We start from the raw sequence: 20279 nt of genomic DNA, 5'->3' as shown, positions 1-20279 counted from the left end.
ATTTACTTATACAGTTACAACATGCAATTAAGATTAAAAATGTTGTTATCAATTGTCAATTAATGTCGTCGAAATAAAAAATAGCAATAAGTCAATACGTAATGTCTACTTTTATTCAAAAACAACACTTTAAATATATAATAAATTAGGCACAGGTAATATATTTAATTATTCTTTTAATTCTATTATTACCGTTAATGGGTGTGTCAGAAACCTTCGTGTTTAATCGCTGACTCAATGTATTGCGTCACCAATCGAATTAAACGTAATGCTTCAGCCCATATGTAGTTGATAATATAAAATCTTATATATAAACTTTTTTAAAAAATTAGATAGCTAACGTAAAAAGCTTTATTCGAATCGGACTGGTGGGTCGTGAGATTAGCGCATATAAAAAAATATACTCCTCTGTTATATAATACTATGTTTAATCATCGAACATTTTCGCATTTTTTTTAGTATTTTATTAAAAAAGATAAATAATAAAACATATAATTCGGAATTTTCAGTATATTACATTCTGTACATTATGTGTGCGTTAAAAATAAATTTACTCAAATACGTGCAAAAAATGATTTCATAAAGAGCGAATTTAGACAACGGGACAACTTCACACGTGATCAACGCGTGAAGTTGTCGCTAAAATCTTGTACATAATATAAACAATTTACGATAAGTTTAGATTAGAAACTTATCCTTATTTATATTATTATTTATTGCAACCTTGTCATATTAACGTACTCGTTTTCTATAATTGATTTCAATACACTATTTAAAATAATAATTATTGACAATTTAAACATTTGGCGATATGGACAGTAACACTAGCCATTGTAGTTATTTGATCGTCGGAAACGCTCTTAATTATAACACTATGGTTATTATGAAGATGATTATTTATGATGATATGATTTAGAATATTTTCTAATTATTTCTGCAGTGGATGCTGGATAAACAAAGTGTATCTAGTGTGGAGTTGGTTTTATAATTAAAACCAACAAACATGTCCGAATATAATTATGATAAAGTAAACTATAAACACAAATGAATCTCATGATAGCTCAGTGGTTTTTGATCTTTGCTACGAGATCTACTTATTTTATCTAATAGGCCATCTTGGCTCATATTCGTTACAATCAACACAAAAAGAATAAAGAAAAACGTATGAAGTGGTATTTTTGTAAGGTTTTCTTATTTAGTGTACGTGTGCGTGTACGCTACACACACGCACAGGCCGACGTGTCATTAATTTGGGAAACACCTCATATTGTTTATATGAAATTTATTTACTTTTACACGAAAATGATTAGTCATAATCTGCCCAGTGTGTCACAATGCGTTTGGATAACTATTAATAGACTGTACGTAATTGAGGGCAATTAGTTGATAAGACGGATGGGTACGCTGGCCAGATCTCTGTGAACTCTGTGAAGGACATATACAAATAATAGCTTGTCGGCCAACACTAATAAACGTTACATAAAGGGTGAAGTGTTACACAGCGATTTATCTCTTTCTATCATCAGCAAAATTAAATCAAAGAAAGAAGACAAAGCATACGACCGCTATATAAAATGAATTAGAAATGTTGTTATCAAGATCATATTTTAATCAATCTAGGAAAACTGTTGTTATTATAATTCAAAACTCAATGAATTATAAATAAAGTAGCACATATATTACAAAACTGCTTATTAAGTCTTAAAGAAATTTTAAGATACTAGATATTATAACGTTTGTTTTTGAAATGAATATGATATTGCAATTTCGAAAGCATCGAATCATTTCCTACGTGTTTTCTTCAATCTACGTGATATTGACATAGCAAAACATTATATAAAAATTCGCCTACAAGCAATTGCATTCTTTCTTTCCCGTATGTCTATATGTATATATATTTCTAGTAGGCCGTATTTCTTTAAACTTACTTATTTAACTTTTAAAAATAACGTAATGCCCGTTTCAAGGAATTACTAATTGACCTCTAATTAAGCGTTAATTTAGTCCATTTCAAAGCGGGACTGTCCTCTCTCGATGTGTGGTGACAGTAGGTGTGGGGTAATGCCACGAGCAGCCAGTGAGCGGAAAAGCGGATGGTCGAGACAGATAATAAACGTGATATGGACCCGTCGATCCTCTACGTCACATCGCGCCACTTCATTATCACACAGTCGGAACTGAACCTTGACACCGTAACATGTGAATCACTCGATTCTACTATTATTTTGCAACAGGTTCAATTTCATAATTCAATTAAGAAATGTGCTTTATAAATAGTGAATACTAAATAAATAATGTGATATTCGTACATATGTAATTCATCGAATATAATGCCCACACGTACTACACAAAAACGATAATTTTAAGTTATCTGCAAACTATTTGTAACGCTAATGTATTTAATCCTGGATGTAATCTGTATATCTAAAAAATGAATAAAAACTAACAAAAACCTACCATTAGCTTAATGTCTTACAATTATTATACCATTACTCAAAGGGATCTATTCATTCCACACCATGAATGGCGGCTGATTGCAAATTCTACAAGTGCACACAAATATGTCGGTGACGTAATATCTCGGGTAAAACCGGAATTATATATTCTGAAGGGAAGTCCACATACAGAACCAACTTTTCGAAATACAATTTATTAATTAAAAGAACATGAAATTGACGTTTGTTACGACAAAATTCTAAATTTAAAGCGGAGCAAAGAGAGACTGCGAAGCGCTGTTACTTATAAAACCTTCTCCGAAACGCACTGCATCTTCGGGTATATTTTTTATGTATATTGGTTGAGTAGTTTTTTTTTTCAATATCATCAAGTTGGAACTAATAAAAATACGAGAAAATTATTGAAATTCAATAATAATTTTAAGTGTGTAATTGATTGTTTCTAATAAAACTGATTACGACTCAATTTTAATTAGCTAAATCAGACGACGTAGCTTACAATTTTATATTATTGTTTCCGTGTAATGCAGAAAACTTAGCATTTAACTTTACCGTTTTTATTTTCAACGAATTCTTTTAAAACGAATAAATATTTTCCTCTCAGCGCATTGCGTCAGGCGAACAGGGAAATGACGTTTATGAAATAAAAATCTCGTATGAACAAACAAACCGCTTAACCCGTTTGCTCTCATTTATTTAAATTATATTTATTTTTATCGAGCTGAGTTATACATCGGCTTCGACAATTCCTCATAAATGAAGGAATAAATGCTTGTATATATTATGCTATTATTTATTTCTTTTGTATTTGCTTTAGTTCCTATTCTAGAGTAATTCGAACGTGAACTTTTAGAAGACTCAGAAATGTTTTAAATCTGATCAAGATTTATATTAGATATCATCAATAATATATAAATGAACGTAAAGAAATGAAACAGTAAATTTTAAAATAAATGTTTTTTCTTCCAGTCACTCCGAATGGCAGCACCCTTCAGTACCGACCCCGAAGCAGTAGCAGAAAGAGAAAGAATTTCATATGGTCGCATTCCCAGAGCCATGGCGATTTCTGGTACAGCGTCCCGCAAAGTGCGAGTTTATTCGGACGGCATATACGACATGTTCCACCAGGGTCACGCCCGACAACTACAGCAAGCGAAGACTGTCTTTCCAAATGTATATCTTATTGTTGGAGGTGAGTTGAAAACTAGGAACCAAATTATTCCTCGTATTATCGAATTTAACGGCCTTATTTTGAAAACTTAAAACTTTTTGCTTAGCGAATGATAAACAATGCTGTATTCTTCTTTCAAATAAAGACAGAAAGAGCAAAATCAGTGTTTAACTAAACATACGCGAAGTAACGTTTATAAGTTAAGCCGCATAATATGTCTACCAGCGTTGTAGCAAATTAAGAGTTTGATTAGGTCGTAAATGCGAAAGCGATGCCGTGGCGCTCCTTACTAAGACGGAAATGGTACCGCTGGTTTTTTTTTTTAGTGGGTATTCCGATGTTTCGCACTCGGTGCCTTGGACAGCCCCACATACCCCCCCACTATTCCCGTGAGGGAAACGCGTAACGCGTTTTTCCAGCGTTAAAAAAAGGTCGTAAATGACGTCACTAGAAATGAAAAACGACAAACGATGTCATGTGTGTGTGACGGTTAAGTTTTAAGACTCAAGAAAACGAATACAATTCACTTTAAATATTTGAGAAAACAAGATTAACATACTTAAATGTATGTACAACACACGGGCGGTACACAAAAATAAAGAATACCAAACTAAACTCTTCACTGAAAATAATGTGGGTATGACAAAACTAAGGTGCAATATTACGTATTTACGCATTACGTAGCTTTTGGAAATCAATTGCTATAATCTTTGTCATAATAATATCAAATAAATTAATATCCATAACTGAACAGTACACGAACCGTCTGACGAGTGAGCTGTCCGTTCACCACCCCTTTTATTTACTCCGTAACGCTTACGAAAGGGGTGAATATTAGAAATACATATCAGAAATGAATATTAAAAATATAAATTAAAAAAAAATACCGTAAGCTTATAATGAATAAAAGATAGATCGCAACATCATAAATCATTCGGGGTCAACGAAGACAGTTCAATGTCGCTAGGCAAAGTATTACATGGCAACTAATATGGATATTTTTTTTTTCATTAATAAAACTGGGTTACGGAACTCTTTTGAACTCTTGAACTCCATTGAATAAATCGATACTATTACTACTATGGTAATAATAATAGTACTATCTGCCGCGGCGCATGTATGTTCATAACTATATATATATTAGATAACGGATATATATTTAAAATACAGATTAAAAAAAGATATTAGACAGGCTATTTTTGAACCACGAATTAAGATGTAACAAAGCTGTTTTATTTTAATACGTATAAAATCGTGCCATTGTAGAACAATCTGTTAAAAAAGAAAACTTTCATTTACTTTCAGCCGTATCTTTAGTATCCTGTAAATATTTTTATGGGTATTTATTTTATTTAATCACTTTGCGCTTTATTAAATCATTAAAATCCTTTTCTTATACAAGTACGTACAAACACAGGTGCACTCTCATATTTCCATTGGAAGGCAACACGATAATAACGAGATAAGGTGTACCAGTACCAACGTCTTTATGGTTTCCTGGACACGAGCGTATAATTCATTTTCTAACCTTTTATTGGTTTTACCAAAGTTTTGAACCGAGGCCCTCGGAATCTGGTTTGCAATATTGCTAAATGTTTCAAAAATAAATAAATACGAAATGGATAGTATCTCTTTTTGATAATCGTTGGCTTATTTAGAATTATCTAATGTACAAAAATCCTTAGAATTTTTGTCATTTATCTTGCTAAAACGTTGATAAAAACGTAATCTCTTCATATATCTAATTTGTTTGTTGGTTACCAATTGTATTTATTAAATGAGCACTGTTTAAAAGAAATCAGACTTTAAATCTGTTCTAGTATTTTTGCTGTTTGCTGTTTAGTCCGAAAGCGTAGAAGTAGAATTTTATGTAGTTTTTTAAAAAGTTTTTTTTAGTCCCCAGAGTTTCAACTCGTGGGTATCCATTATTAATACGTTTTTTTTTTGTTTGTCGTATCCACCAACGGATCACAGACGACACACCCGCATAATAGCGGATAATAATCATTCCACCAGCAAAGGTATTTTCAAGGAAAGTAATTCATATGGGTGGCTGTAAAATTGCATGCAGTTCCATTCAGTTACTCACTTCGTATTTTCCTAAGATAATTAATTTTTTATTAATATTTAAAATTATATATTGAATCAACAATTTCAATGAAAAAGTGATTCTATTTGACGTTGACCTAGCGAGTTACGACTACAAAGGTGTATTTAACGCTTTTGTGTTAAACAGTTGCTATGCAAAATAAACTGGTCTCGCATTATTCATTCATTTTTATTCAACAAGAGCTGAAAACCAGTATTTTCAGGACAGGTATTTCTACATCTGATAGTATGCATGAACAAGTTTTTGATATTATTGCATACCCATTGTCCGTCGCGTCCTTTTTTTATTACAAAATTAATTATTTGCTGACTTATTTTTTAGTGTGATATTGTTATCTTAAGCGTATATCTAACGTTTTGTAAATATAGTTACAAAATTGAATCAAAGAAGGAATTAAACAAATTTATATTAAAAAATACTGTTTCATATGTAATTACGTCGCTGTCTGTACAATCGGACTATGAACTCATCGATCGTACGATTTTAATTACAACACACGCAAACCATGACTATCTATGAAGTGGTGATTGCGATTGTGAATGATGTGGGATTATCGCGAGTCTCCAAGCTCGCGCACCAGATAACCACCGACACGAGACGTTGTATCGGCCCTGAAATACGTGAGACAAGCAAGTGATACTGGAACGCGATACTATCACTTTTTAACAACCCTGAGAAATATTTGAAATAAAAAACGCTAAGGGAACTTCTCTTTTTATGATTTTTTTTTTATTTTATTTCAAAATTTGTTTTTAATATTCGCAATATATGTTATACTAGGTAATTTTATGTCACAAAAGTAACATAATATTACAAACTTTATATTAATTAATATAATGAATTAAAAGACGGAAACTATAGGATTACGTAAGTTAAACACGTTTAAAACTCTGTATGTAATAATTATTTTCTTTATTTTCTAAGTACATATGTCCAAATTAAACTAATAAAAAATCCTGTGCATATTCAGCACAGGATTATATATATTTTATACGAAAAAAATGTAAAACAGGTTTCACAATACAGCCGACTGTGTTAAATATCACATTCGGGGCACTACTAAGAATTCACCACTTCCCCCTAAATTACGAAATCCTTTAAGGCGCATATTTGTCAAATATAATGTTGGTTATCATGCCAAAAAAACATGAAACTTCATAGGTAAAGCTGAGCCGCCCGGTATGATTGATTGAATATTACAATTCAGATTATAGCATTTTTCAACTCGCACGATGTTTTTAATACGCTTGTTTATCGGTGCAGTTTTAAAAAAACAATAACACGGTGTATCTGTTTCTGTTATGTGGTCATACAACAAACATGTGCTATTGATAGATATAATCTTATCCGATATAAACGTTGCGGAAAATAAATTTCAACATTAAATAATGCAATGTGAGACCTTGACAGAACTACATTTTTTTATGGTAGTTGGAAACGACAAAGGCCTCTTTGGGTTACTATCGTCACCAGTCATTCAATTGTTTAACAATATCTTTGTTGAGAAGTGTTTTGGATGATGAAGATGATTTAGTAACAAAATTTCATTGAAGAGATAAAGAATTTCAGAACCTTGCACAGGTGACAATATTAACAATGACTCCTTCTACTTACTAATAATAATAGCGAATACTATTTATTATGTGAATGACGTGAATAAATAATGACGTAATATTGGCCATGTAAAATAACTCTCCGATATAAAATTATATAATGATGATGAAAGTAATACTCAGATTTATTGTTTTCCTGTTCTAAATTTTAATCCATGCAGTTGGTTTTTCATAATATTTAATTATTTCTTAATGTTTAAAATTAAATTTAAAAAAAATATTATTTTACCTTTTTTAATTCGAAATATCTCTAGACTGGTATTTAATATATATTTCATTAAAAACGTTTAAATAGTAACAGTGATACCAGTTAAATAAATCGGAAGTTATCCAGATTAATGTCAATTTAATATAAAGTAAGATACAGTTTAATTAATAACTGGGTCAGAGAAACTCCTTATGATATCTTATCAACGTTTGCTTTGGCATGCATTAATTAGCTATTTCATTAAGATATCAATTTCAAGTAGATACACCTTAATTATCTCGTTGAAGTATAATCGTTTTTACTTCAGAATATGGTTTTAATTATAAACCCGTGTTAATATTTTAAAAAACCAAAATACGTTTGTTTTTTTTTTTAAATACACTGGCCTCCAAAAAAATCGACCCACCTACATTTTTTGTAAAAAAGCTATCGTATGGTTTTAAACTACCACATATTTATATTTTTAAGATTGATAATGAAAAAATGCAATTGTAGGATTGTACAAAAACAGAAATAGTGCGCAAAAAATAGGTTTTTAGGTAAATATGTGACAAAACACGAAAACACAAAGTTTTACGCAATTTTATTTTTTTGTGTACAAAACGATTATGCCGTTTGTTTTTAAATTTGGGTGCCTAAATCTTACTTTAATAGGGAGTGTTTCCTCCTCTTGACCTAATCACTGCCTGCATACGCCTATTAAGTGACCTGATTAGCTTTTTAATGTCTTCCTGTGGGGTCCGTTGCCATTCTTCAGTTAGGGCAGCTTCCAGTTGATTCAGGGTTTCTGGAATTGGATTTCGTGCTCGAACCGTACGTTTTAGCTGGTCCCAGAGGTGCTCTATCGGGTTTAAGTCCGGACTATTGGCTGGCCACTGCATAACTGGAATTTCGACTTCCCTGAAATAGTCTTTAACAATTCTAGCGACGTGAGGTCGTGCGTTGTCGTGCATAAGTTGGAAATTATCCCCAATATATCCAGCGTAAGGCATCACATGAGGCTCCAGAATGTCCGTTATGTAAGTTTCAGCATTAACAGCACGATTACGGAAAAAAACCAGCTCTGTGCGTCCCGTCAAAGAAATACCTCCCCAAAACATTGTAGAGCCTCCACCAAATCGGACTGTTCCTCGAATGCAACACTGAGAGTAGCGTTCTCCTGGCCTTCGCATGACGTTACGTCGTCCATCAGAGCCTACTAGAGACATTCGGCTTTCATCACTGAACAATACTGTCTCCCATTGGTCCAGTGTCCAATCGACGTGCTGCCTAGCAAATTGTAGTCTTGCTTGTCGATGGGATGCTGTGAGTTTTGGTCCTGTTGCTGGCTTGTGAGGGGTTAAGTTTTGCTCTCGAAGTCTTCTTCTTACAGTATTTTCACTCATAGACACTCCACGACTTTTTCGGAGTCTACCTTGAACGTCAACAGCCGAAAGATGTCCGTTTCTTAAAGACGTCAAACCAATAAAACGGTCATCGGTCGGGTTCGTGACACGCCCCCTGCCAGATCCTGGTCTCCGGCGATACTCCCCAGTCTCCAAGTAGCGTTTGTACACTCTTCGCACCGCTGAACGACTTAATTTTAGTGTTCTAGCCACATTTCGCTGACTTAACCCCTCATGAATAAGAGCTACGACTTGAGCAGCTTCTGCTTCAGTAGTATCCATTTTTTATGTTTAAACTTATTAAAATGATTGTTTCAACAAAGTTTCATACACTTAATCAATAATAAACATCGAACCGAGATGACTCCGCGTTAAGAACTGGAAATAACTAACCATGCACTTTGTGCACAAAGTAACGACTTCTTATCAATACTTTAAAAATATTCCAAATATCCTCAATAACACTTACAACTCCTCCAAATCAATATCAAGTGGGTAATAAAATGTTAAATGTATGTCCCATAAGTAAAACAATCCACCTAGGTCGTCGCATAGTTAAGATAACAACTTTGTAAGTAAAAAAATACGGGTGGGTCGATTTTTTTGGCGGCCAGTGTAAAAAGATAGACTTGTAAATTGGCCTGCCACCGGCCCACCTGTTGTTTATACCTTTGCTCGTATATTAAGCTATGTAAAAAGTATAATCCACTTCTTACACAGATAATATTTAATTCGCCGCCAACCATGATCTACAAATATACACACCAGAAAAGAGGAAAGAAAGATCTAATATTTCATGTGCCTTATGGCTGTAAATATGATGATATTGTCTCACCCTTTGAATAGGAACACAAATATTTAAAGTATTACTGTTTGGTAGTAGAATATATAATGAGTGGTCACCCAGACGAATGAAATTACCTATTTTAGAAAAAAAAACTGTTTAATTTGAAAATCTAATTGAATTGTAATTGAACGAAAAATATCTAACTAAATTAGTTACGAACTTTATTTTTAACGAGTTTTTGTTGTGCTTTGAAAGTTTTTCTTGGTGCACATTCAGTTATGTCTATATCACTATCATCGCTTAATATATCGAATAATATAAGTTTAACGCACCATCATTTATGAATTTATATTTATACGCGGAAATAAGCGCACTTTGGAAAATATCGTACGTTTCGTCAATGTTAATAAATAGCGGGTCATTAAACTTCATTATTCGAAAGGGTTTATTTTATTTGGTAGAAATTATTTTTATTTTGACAGGACATAACATGATTTTCACAACAAGTATTCATTAAATATAAGACAAAAAAAAAAGAAAGAAACAAAATACACATTACAAATTTATAGCAAAAACACGCCGTCTAAATTTTCCTGTGGCATTGGCATATTCGGGTCTAGCCATAGATATCCGCATAAATAAATAAATAAATAAAACAAGTTATTAAGAAAACAAAAAAAAACATTTATTTAACTTATGTACAATATAATTAAAATTATTAAAAACAAAACCCGATATTATTCGTTTTTTTTCTGTAAATGTTCCAGAAATATCAATAATATAAATACTTTTTATATTTTTATAATTATCACTTGATTTTGAATACGATTTAAATTGAAAATGTAATGCACGTATGTATATATAATATAAAATAAGATATTAAAATACGTTCTTTATTTTTTAGTTTGCAGTGACCAGCTCACACACAGCCGCAAAGGACGCACGGTGATGACAGAAGATGAAAGGTATGAGGCCGTCAGACACTGCAGATATGTTGACGAGGTAAATAGAAAAAATATGTACCTTTTTATACACCTAAAATTATAAATGAAACACACACACACACACACACACACTTTGAACCGTTCTGGCTGTGAAACCTATTTATGTTAAAAAACGGTTGTGCAGAATTTGTAGAAGTTAACCAAAGCAAAAATTAACACCATGTCTCTAATTTTGGCTTCATCGCTAAAGATATAGACTAGGTCAGTGTATAGACATTCCTAGAAGAGTAACTATTCAAAATCACGTTATGAAAAATTGTATGACTGTGTATTTTTTAAATTTAGACATATTTTTTTATAAGTATTTGTGTATTCATATTTTTTGTTTATCGATAATAATGAAGATGATTCATATAATTTTCTGTTTACATGTCGCAGTATTATTATCAAGGCCGTGATTCACAAGTGATTTTCGGAATTTTGACAATCCTAAGATGTCATACAAAATTACAGACCGATTTCATTTAAATTTTTATACTTGGCTTTGCACGTATAGAATAATGGCCTACATATAACGTTTATATTGAAATACATATAACTCTATTGGCTTTACTAATATTATAAATAATTATTTGATGGATTGTTGCGCTTTCACGTCTTAACGACTATCCGATGACCATGAATTTTCAATCGTCTAATTCATATTTCGAATTTAGTTTAAAGGTTTTTTTTTTAATTGTAAATTCTGTGAAGCGAACATTTATCATATATATCATGTTTATGTTGTTTTAGGTTGTTCGAGACGCGCCTTGGGAGTACGATGAAGAATTTTTAGAAAAGCACAAGATTGACTTCTTGGCACACGATGATATCCCTTACACGACGGAAGACTGCGAGGACACGTACGCGATGATTAAAGCAAAGGACATGTTCGTAGCTACCGAGAGGACAGAGGGTGAGTCTAAATAATATATAAAAATAACAATTTGATGATTCTAACGGTGAATCCACACTTGCTATCTTTACCGGCGTTTTACCGCTAATTTTATATCGATGGCGGGTCAAGCCGTCGTGTTGTTTATCGTTTAAGCTTATGGTATACGTGATTTTTTAAATATGTTAAACGTGGCTACCGCAACAAAGTCATGCCCTGTGTGGATACACTATATTAAGATTATAATATTATCTTTTAACGGGTACTTAAATATCAAGAGAAAATATATTCTATTGGATAAATATATGTTATGAAAGAAAATACGTACTACTCTATTTACAATTTAAAATATGTACCTGTTATTATATATATATATGGTCATTAATTATAAGATTATTATAATCACATATTTAATTGTAAATAACGATACAGTCCATACACTAATCAATTCGATAGGATGTACTTATTTATGTTTGTACTCAACCTCGATCGACTTCGGGTCAATCTGATAGTCAAAGTTACGACCTATTGTTACTTAACTTTCTAAACAAAATAGTTGTAAATATATTACTATTTTATATAACTACAATGCATATCGCTGATCTCTCTATCCATTTCAGTAACTTATAATTGACTCGTAATACAATTGAATCTGTCGTATTGTAAATGAGGAATATGCTTTGAGTGTATCTAATAAACTGGCGTTGTGTAATAAGCTCCAAACCTCTTCCTATGAGATAAGAAGGTTTGGCCCATCTGTGGGACTTGTAGGAGCTGATACTATTTTGTAAACGATAATTCAGCAAGACCTAAATACAATTGTTTAAAATGAAATGCAAAGTATCCTCGGATGCTTTCAAATAAGGCAGCTGACGGCTACACGCGTCGTGACTATCATAGCATGACCCATTATTTCACTTAATACAATGCACGTAACATAATACCTGTTACATTGTAAGGGTTATTGTTTGACAGGCGTTTCGACGTCAGATATCGTGGCGCGGATAGTACGCGACTATGACATCTACGTGCGAAGAAATCTCGCCCGCGGTTACTCTGCGAAGGAGCTCAACGTGTCCTTCCTCAATGAAAAGAAATTCCGATTGCAAAACAAAATGGACGAACTCAAAGACAAGGGAAAGAAAGTGAGTATACGGTACAAGAATAAAATGACCTCGAAAACATCTGACAAATGCATAAATTAACACTTTTAGCTGGTAGTGCCCACGTATTTATTATTCAAGTATAATCTGCTGAGTATATATTATTTGTACTATGCATTGATCTTGAATATTTTATACCAATACATTAGTTCAGTCTATATTCGTATCGAAATATGCAAATGACTGTACAAATAAATGTTAGAAGTCATTCTAAAGTTTTAAACCTTTACATTGACATTCAAAGAAATATATACATATAGCATAATTAAGCCTATTGTTAAAGGTATTTAAATGAATGTTTGTAAGCAAGAAAGGCAGTTGAAAGAGAATAAATTGCTGACATATTGCATTATAATGTCAGTGCCACTATATTAAACAAACATTGCAGGTGATGACGAACATAGGCGAGAAGCGAGTGGACATATTAACGAAGTGGGAGGAAAAGTCTCGCGAGTTGATCGATGCGTTCCTCCTACTGTTTGGTCCGGACGGACGGCTCTCAAATATCTGGAATGAGTCAAAGGGCCGACTCATGCAAGCGCTCAGCCAACCACCCTCGCCACGCTCCTCTCCGCCGCCCAGTGAAAACGGTGATCCACCCTCGCCGTCGCCCACCCACAGGTCGATACCAATTAACTTTTGACCAAACTAATTTTTTTTATATATTTACTTTAAAAAATACAAGTTCAATAATGATTAATAACATTAAATTAGCTAAAAATACTTTTTCTTACAAAATCATGCACAAGTTTGTACAATTCAAAGACGGGACAACAAATTGCCAAAACCAAACACAACTCCCTTGTGATAGAAATAATATGTCTGCAATTATTATTTTCTTGTGTTAAATATTTTTCAAGGTTTCAATGGTATTTATGTTGTTATAGAGGGTCGGCGTCTCCACCACCCCCCAAGTCTCGTCGCTGCGACGCCCTCTGGGAGCAAGAAGCAGGTAACTGGGTAATTATTTGTTTGTAGCTTGTTCTAGCTTACAACTTGTATCAAACACACTATATAAACAAACACGCTACTGCCTCTTTTATTTGCACTTAATTTTATTTTTACAATATCGTTTTTGTACTTAAGTATTTTTATGTTATGCTATAGTGATGTACTTGGAAAATATGTATATGTAGTAAAATAATTTGTAGGAGTATATTTTATTTTTATGAAATTATAATTATAGATAGCAGTTGTGCTCTTAAATTTATATATTAATACACAAGAATGTAATTGTATATCCTAGTATTAAAAGTATATTATTTCAAAGAATGTGTTATATGAGCATTTGTCAGCAAAAAGAAAAATTTGCTGACCAAGAGAGGTATCTGACATTTGATAATGTAGTTTCAGACATTGAGCTTTAAATTTTTATTTTTCAAAAAAAAACTCTTGGAAAAACACAGATAACACCAAAATAAAATTACGTTTATAAGTAGGCACTTTAAAAATATAAGTATTAGAAAATTAGTTATTTTATTATTTTCATATTATAATATATCCATGTCCACACATTTTTAGGATATTCTAACACAATAGAGTTTTATAGTTCTGTATAAAATAAAATGCATATAAAATGTAACTACATGAAGTTTCTTTTTTTGTTGCAGATGGATCGAGCTCTGACGGCGCTGGGGAATCGGAAGAGGCCGTACAACGCCAGTTGACAGACGATGGCACCGATGATAGCGACGAAGAGTACCAGGACACCAGCCCATATCTATAGGAGTCTCCACGCAACATTGATATTATATGGAAATGTGTCATAGTATTTTTATACGATGTGCAACGTCCATACTACATCGAAAAGAGATCGACGTGATAATGACGCTGCGAGCGTTATTATAAGATGTTCTGTTGATGTATTTAATTATTAATAAAAAGTATGTCACGGCTTAAAATTGTGTGTCTGCTGTCTGGAAATGAACGAATGTATTTAATCCTATTAGTTTTAATCATATTATTATTTATATTTGTTTATTGTAAATTTATCTCATTTAGAATGGATTGCAGAATATCTGCAATATTTATTAGCACCGTAAACACACCAGGTGCAGAAAAGTATCACAGATATTATTTGTATAGTACTTTTTGACATTTGATTAAAGAGGTGCTTATATTATAAACTGTTTTTTATTCTCCTTGTGTAAAAGTTAAACTATGATATACAAGATGTCATTTTTTTATTATGAGTTTTGATCTTATAGTGCTTTCAAAGAAAATATGTTTGTTAAACTAAAATCGAATTTAATGTAAAAGTTCCAAGTCATGGGTTATGGGCCGAATAATGGTTTTATTGATTATGAAAGTGGTAAAATAATTACCGAAAAGAGTATTCGTTACGTTTATATTGTTTATATAGTACCACAGGTATTGACCTCTCCTAAGTCCTCCCGACTAAACCAAATACCAAACGACCAGCTGAAAAAGTTGTCAAAAATTACGTATTTGTACCTTGTCGGATAATTTAGTAAGTTGGTAACGACTAACATGTTCCTTTATCAGCACTGAGCAACCACTTAAAGCTGATGTATCTCTAATTTAAGACATAATTAATTGTTAAACCTCAATAAGCGCACATTGAAAATCAATTATTGTAAACTACATTACACATACATACATTACATTACATACAAACATACATTACATACAAACATACATTACATACATTACATACATTACATACAAACATACATTACATACAAACATACATTACATACAAACATACATTAATTAAAAAGTTAACTCCAAGCGTATCTGCACTTGCAGTTATTTATTCATATTTTATGGTTAGGAACAGATAAGTATCTATTTGTAATTTTCTTTAAGGGCACATTCGATTGATATATAAACAAATATATTTAATAAATTTATTAACGAAATTCTCTAGCTTGAATTATCATTTTGTTATTATTAATGCAGTATAACAGTTACATAATATGGGTTCTCAGTGCACTCATGTGTTAGATTAATGTATATGTTTGTACACTTAATATAACAATATATAGTCAAATTCACATACATCCACGCATATAGTTCACTTTAAAGATTAAATATTGAACTAACTGTAGTGTAATAAATTATTGTTATAATTTGGTTAATTATACAACAGCATACATACATAGTGCTACACTATATATACTGAAATAATTATATAGGTATAAAATAAACCACACTATCATTATTCAGAACTCCTACACTCCTTCCTGTTAACCCACATGTAACTTATTTTAGTTCTTAACAGGTAGTTACAACGCATTTTTATGATCCAATAATAATCATTTTTTATAATATATAGTACTCAATCAAAAAAAGTTTGATTGAAAACAACTTTAGTTTCATCCAATTTAGAAAAACTTGACAATAACTTATACATTATTACCATTATCTTTGAATGTGAATATAATTTAATTAAATATGAAATTAATTATTTTTATTTAATTTTAAAACTAAAGCCATTGTAACTTCATTGTTTGTAATCCTTATACTTTTTCTATCAATTCTGTACACTTCCCTTCTGGCAAACCTCCATCATGTAGGTTTAGAAATAATCATCCATAGCTTTAATCTTTGATTTGATATATTTTAAACATAGATGTTAAGAGATAAGTTAAACAAAACAAAGACATTATTATATTCAAAAATTATTTTATTACACTTAGGACTATTTTTATTTAATTTAATTAGATATTTTGCATTAGGTAAACATCTATGGCAGGTTGAATTATCTGGATATTGTTAATGCTCAAATCAACCTATCAATGATAATAATGTACTGTAATTATAAGATTTTATTAAATTACACATATTACAAAATGTCAATCTGATAATTTTAAATAATAAATAACATGTATTTTTGTAGGTTTTCTATCACTTCCAGCTTTACATTAACATTGTAAACATGATAAGTTTTATGATATTATTTTTATTACCATTTTTATAATAGAGAAGTTATAAAAAATATCAATTATGAAGATGCTGCACTATAAAATGTCTGTAATTTAAAGTAAATTGTTTAAAGTTATATTATAGAATAAGGTACAACAGTTTTTTGTTCTTTGTAATATTGTATTGAACCTTTAATCTATACAATTTAATTATAAACAAACTTAAGACTAATTGGATGGTTTTTATTACTAATTTCTCTGTACTACATACTTATAGTAATATTATTATTAGTATTATTTATAAAATCTTGCTGCACAGCAAGTTTTTAATTGGTTTTAATATTTTAGATCTCACATTTATATCATTATTAAATATTTTTGACTTAATCATTCACTTAAATAAGTTATGTATGACAAAATCATAAGTGTCTTAATATTGTTCACATAGCCATAGTTTTGCTAAAGCATAAATCTTATAATCACTAGCAAGTTTTGAAAGATTATGGATTTTAAAAGTTAGAGCTCATCCTTTTCACCTAAGTCACCTTTTACATCTTCAAATAAGCAAGAGTTGTCTATGTCTTTCAAAGCATGATTTGTGCACAAGTGGTGCTTTAAATCAACTTCGCCTTGAAAATTCCAATACCAATCTTCTATTTCACTTTCATTTTCTTCAAGAAGACTTTCACATTGAGTTTTCATGTATGTGATTTCAGCTGAAGGTTTGTCCCACAGTTCAAATGGAATGCCTAAATCAACTTTCACACCTTTGTCAACAAGTCCATGCAACGTTTTGAATGTTTGACTCATGCCTTTTGCAAATCTTGTACTATCTTGTCTTTCTTTATGTATATTGTACTCCAAAATTTTTTCACACACGCCTTCCAATGATTCAATCAACCTTAATTCAGACTTTTGATATTTAGTTCTCTTCTTTGGTTGCACATCATCAAGAGAGTATCCTATTTCAAGAACTTCGTGTATTTTACCCGTTTCTTCTAGTCTATTTTGCAATTCTGTAGCTAATATTTTGCATACTTCACACCGATTTGCATATTTAACACCTAAATCTTCTTCGTTTTTAACTTCAACATTGGTATTACTTAAAACTACAGTAAAACACGATATAAGTAATAAAAACCGGCCAATCATTATGGTCAAATGGAGTAGGTTCAAGACAAGAAAAATATTGTTCAATGATTTTATAAAATTAGGTTTAAAATAAATGAGTAGTCTTTGATTGATTAATTGGTAGCTTATTGCTATAGTTGTCTAAAAATGTACGCTGAAGTAAATGTACAGACAATTTTTGTACATACCTACTTGAACTTCAAAGTACTCATGTGCTATATGAGTTCTACATAGATAGAAGCTTTTATTACAATTTATTATATATAATTATCGTTATTTAGACTTTTGACTTTGGCAGTTGACATAGTGCTGTCAAGATATTTTAAGTAATAGTTAATACCCTGACACAAATACCGTAGTTTATCTGTTATAATTTTACGACTTTAAAACATTTTAGACTTTACAAATTAGGTAGAATTAAAAATTAGTAAATTATACAAAAATAGTTTTATATGTTAACCAAAACTTCTATACATCATCCCGAGTGATACTGGATATATTTTCAAGTTTTTTTTTAAATTAGTGTTACTAATTTTTTAATTAATATAATTACCAGTTACAACATTTTCAATACATTAAGCCATCAAATAGTGTACAATATTTCATATTGTTTCTTTTTCTTTTGTCTATTGCTGATTTTAAAGGCTAAAAGGCTGGCGAGCAAAACACCTTGCTTCCTAGTAACTAAGTAAACTAGTATACCAACGTAGTATTACGCTGCGTCAAGTTATAAAAAAGAGCGAGGAGTATAACCAGTTACTTTGCTTAGCGTTTGTGAACTATGAGAAAGCCTTTGATTCGATCGAAACCTGGGCCGTGCTGAAGTCTCTTTAAAGGTGCCAAATCGATTACCGGCATATCAAGGTGTTAAAATGCTTGTAAGAGAACGCCACCGGTCGGTCTGACTCTAGTATCAGAACTCAAAACCTATCTAACTGCAGAGAGGCGTAAGACAAGAAGACGCGATATCTCTGGAATTGTTCACCGCTGCATTGGAAGATGTTTTCAAGCTTTCGGACTGGAAGGGAGTTGCCATCAATATCAATGGCGAGTACATCACTCATCTCACATAGACATTGGCATTGTAAGAAATGTTAATCGTCGCTTTCATCACCAATGCACCATCAACCTTGGGAACTAAGATGTTATGTCCCTTGTGATTTTAATTACACTGGCTCACTCACCCTTCAAACAGGAACACAACAATACCAAGTACTGCTGTTTTGCGGTAGAATATCTGATGAGTGGGTGGTATCTACCCAGACGAGCTTGTACAAAGCTCTACAACCAGTAAACTAAGTCAGAGCAGCCAACTAGGTAGGTCTAACTTCAAGAAAGAGGTCAATCGGCGGATCCAACTCGGCTGGGCAGCGTTCGGGTATCTTTAGCTACGCGGAGATAAGTAGATAAGCGGAGAGAAGATATCTATTAAGAAGATATCTTATCCTAAATGCCGTAGTGTCTCAAGTTGAAAGTCTTCGACTAGTGTGTGTCGCCAGTGATGACATGGATCAGAGACATGGTCGCTCAATATGGGCCCCATAAGAAAGCTCAAGGTTATCTATACAGCAATGGAGAGGGCTATGCTCGGAGTTTCTATGCGTGAGCGAATCAGAAATGATAACATTCGCAGGCAAACCAATGTATACCGACATAGCACGAATAAGTTGAAGTGGCAGTGGGCGGAGCAAAACGCTCGCAGAACCGACGTCCGCCGGAACAGAAAGGTTCTTGAGTGGTGATCACGAAACGAAAGATGTAACGTAGGGAGGCCCGTTACAAGGTGGACCAACGACATCGTAAGGGTCACGGGAAGCTGTTGGATGCGGGTAGCGCACGACCGTATAGTGGCAATCCTTGGAGTAGGTCTTTGTCTGGCAGTGGACGTTTTCCGGCTGAGATGATGATGATGATGCAGGATTAATGAACAAAAACGATTCTACATCAGCACCTAACTGCTAATATTTAAGATATGGGTAACAAGCTGTTATAGTCGTCCTTCTAAAATCTAAATCATGCATTTTTTTACCCTCAATATGGCATGTGATTATGACTCAGCACCCGATTTTCAAGTTTTTTTTTTTAACTAAAATCTCCTTTGGCTTTCACATTAACAAATAAATCTAGAAATCCTATTTCGAAAACAAAACGTATGCCCATACTATCGACGAGCCGGTTGGCGTGGTTGGTAGAACACTTGCCTTTCACGCCGAAGGTTGTGGGTTCGATTCCCACCCAGGACAGACATTTGTGTGCATGAACATGTCTGTTTGTCCTGAGTCTGGGTGTAATTATCTATATAAGTATGTATTTACAAAAAGAAAAGTAGTATATGTAGTATATCAGTTGTCTGGTTTCCATAGCACAAGCTTAATTTGGGATCAGATGGCCGTGTGTGAAATATGTCCCAGGATATTATTATCTGCCTGTTTAATGAGTGTTTTATTAATTATGTGGTAAATTAATAAAAATGTTGTAGTACTGGGTTTA

General features: G+C 32.3%; 2 protein-coding genes across 6 annotated transcripts in view; one reads left to right on the top strand and one right to left on the bottom strand.

Moving 5' to 3' along the window:
• The window catches only part of LOC126775933 (choline-phosphate cytidylyltransferase A-like), a 31310-nt gene extending 16413 nt beyond the window's left edge, over window positions 1-14897 (top strand). For 3 of the 5 annotated variants that reach the window (XM_050498120.1, XM_050498130.1, XM_050498140.1), the window contains 7 exons: window positions 3426-3648; window positions 10635-10732; window positions 11467-11629; window positions 12584-12753; window positions 13160-13392; window positions 13659-13723; window positions 14382-14897. In XM_050498120.1, coding sequence (XP_050354077.1) covers window positions 3426-3648; window positions 10635-10732; window positions 11467-11629; window positions 12584-12753; window positions 13160-13392; window positions 13659-13723; window positions 14382-14497 — 1068 coding nt within the window. In that variant the 3' untranslated portion in view covers window positions 14498-14897. Of the gene's footprint in view, window positions 1-3425; window positions 3649-10634; window positions 10733-11466; window positions 11630-12583; window positions 12754-13159; window positions 13393-13658; window positions 13732-14381 lie in introns of all 5 variants that reach the window. The other 2 variants (XM_050498150.1, XM_050498157.1) reach the window with 1 other exon arrangement.
• A 730-nt stretch (window positions 14898-15627) lies between these two features.
• Window positions 15628-18047, bottom strand: LOC126775949 (protein canopy 4). Its single transcript, XM_050498170.1, has one exon. The coding sequence runs from the start codon at window positions 17808-17810 to the stop codon at window positions 17175-17177; it is 636 nt and encodes a 211-aa protein (XP_050354127.1). The 5' UTR covers window positions 17811-18047; the 3' UTR covers window positions 15628-17174.
• Window positions 18048-20279: the final 2232 nt, after the last annotated feature.

This window comes from Nymphalis io, chromosome 2, assembly GCF_905147045.1.
Source record: "Nymphalis io chromosome 2, ilAglIoxx1.1, whole genome shotgun sequence".
Lineage (NCBI taxonomy): Eukaryota > Metazoa > Arthropoda > Insecta > Lepidoptera > Nymphalidae > Nymphalis > Nymphalis io.
The sequence above is the reverse complement of the archived record's forward strand: the minus strand, read 5'-3'. Positions and strand labels throughout refer to the sequence as shown.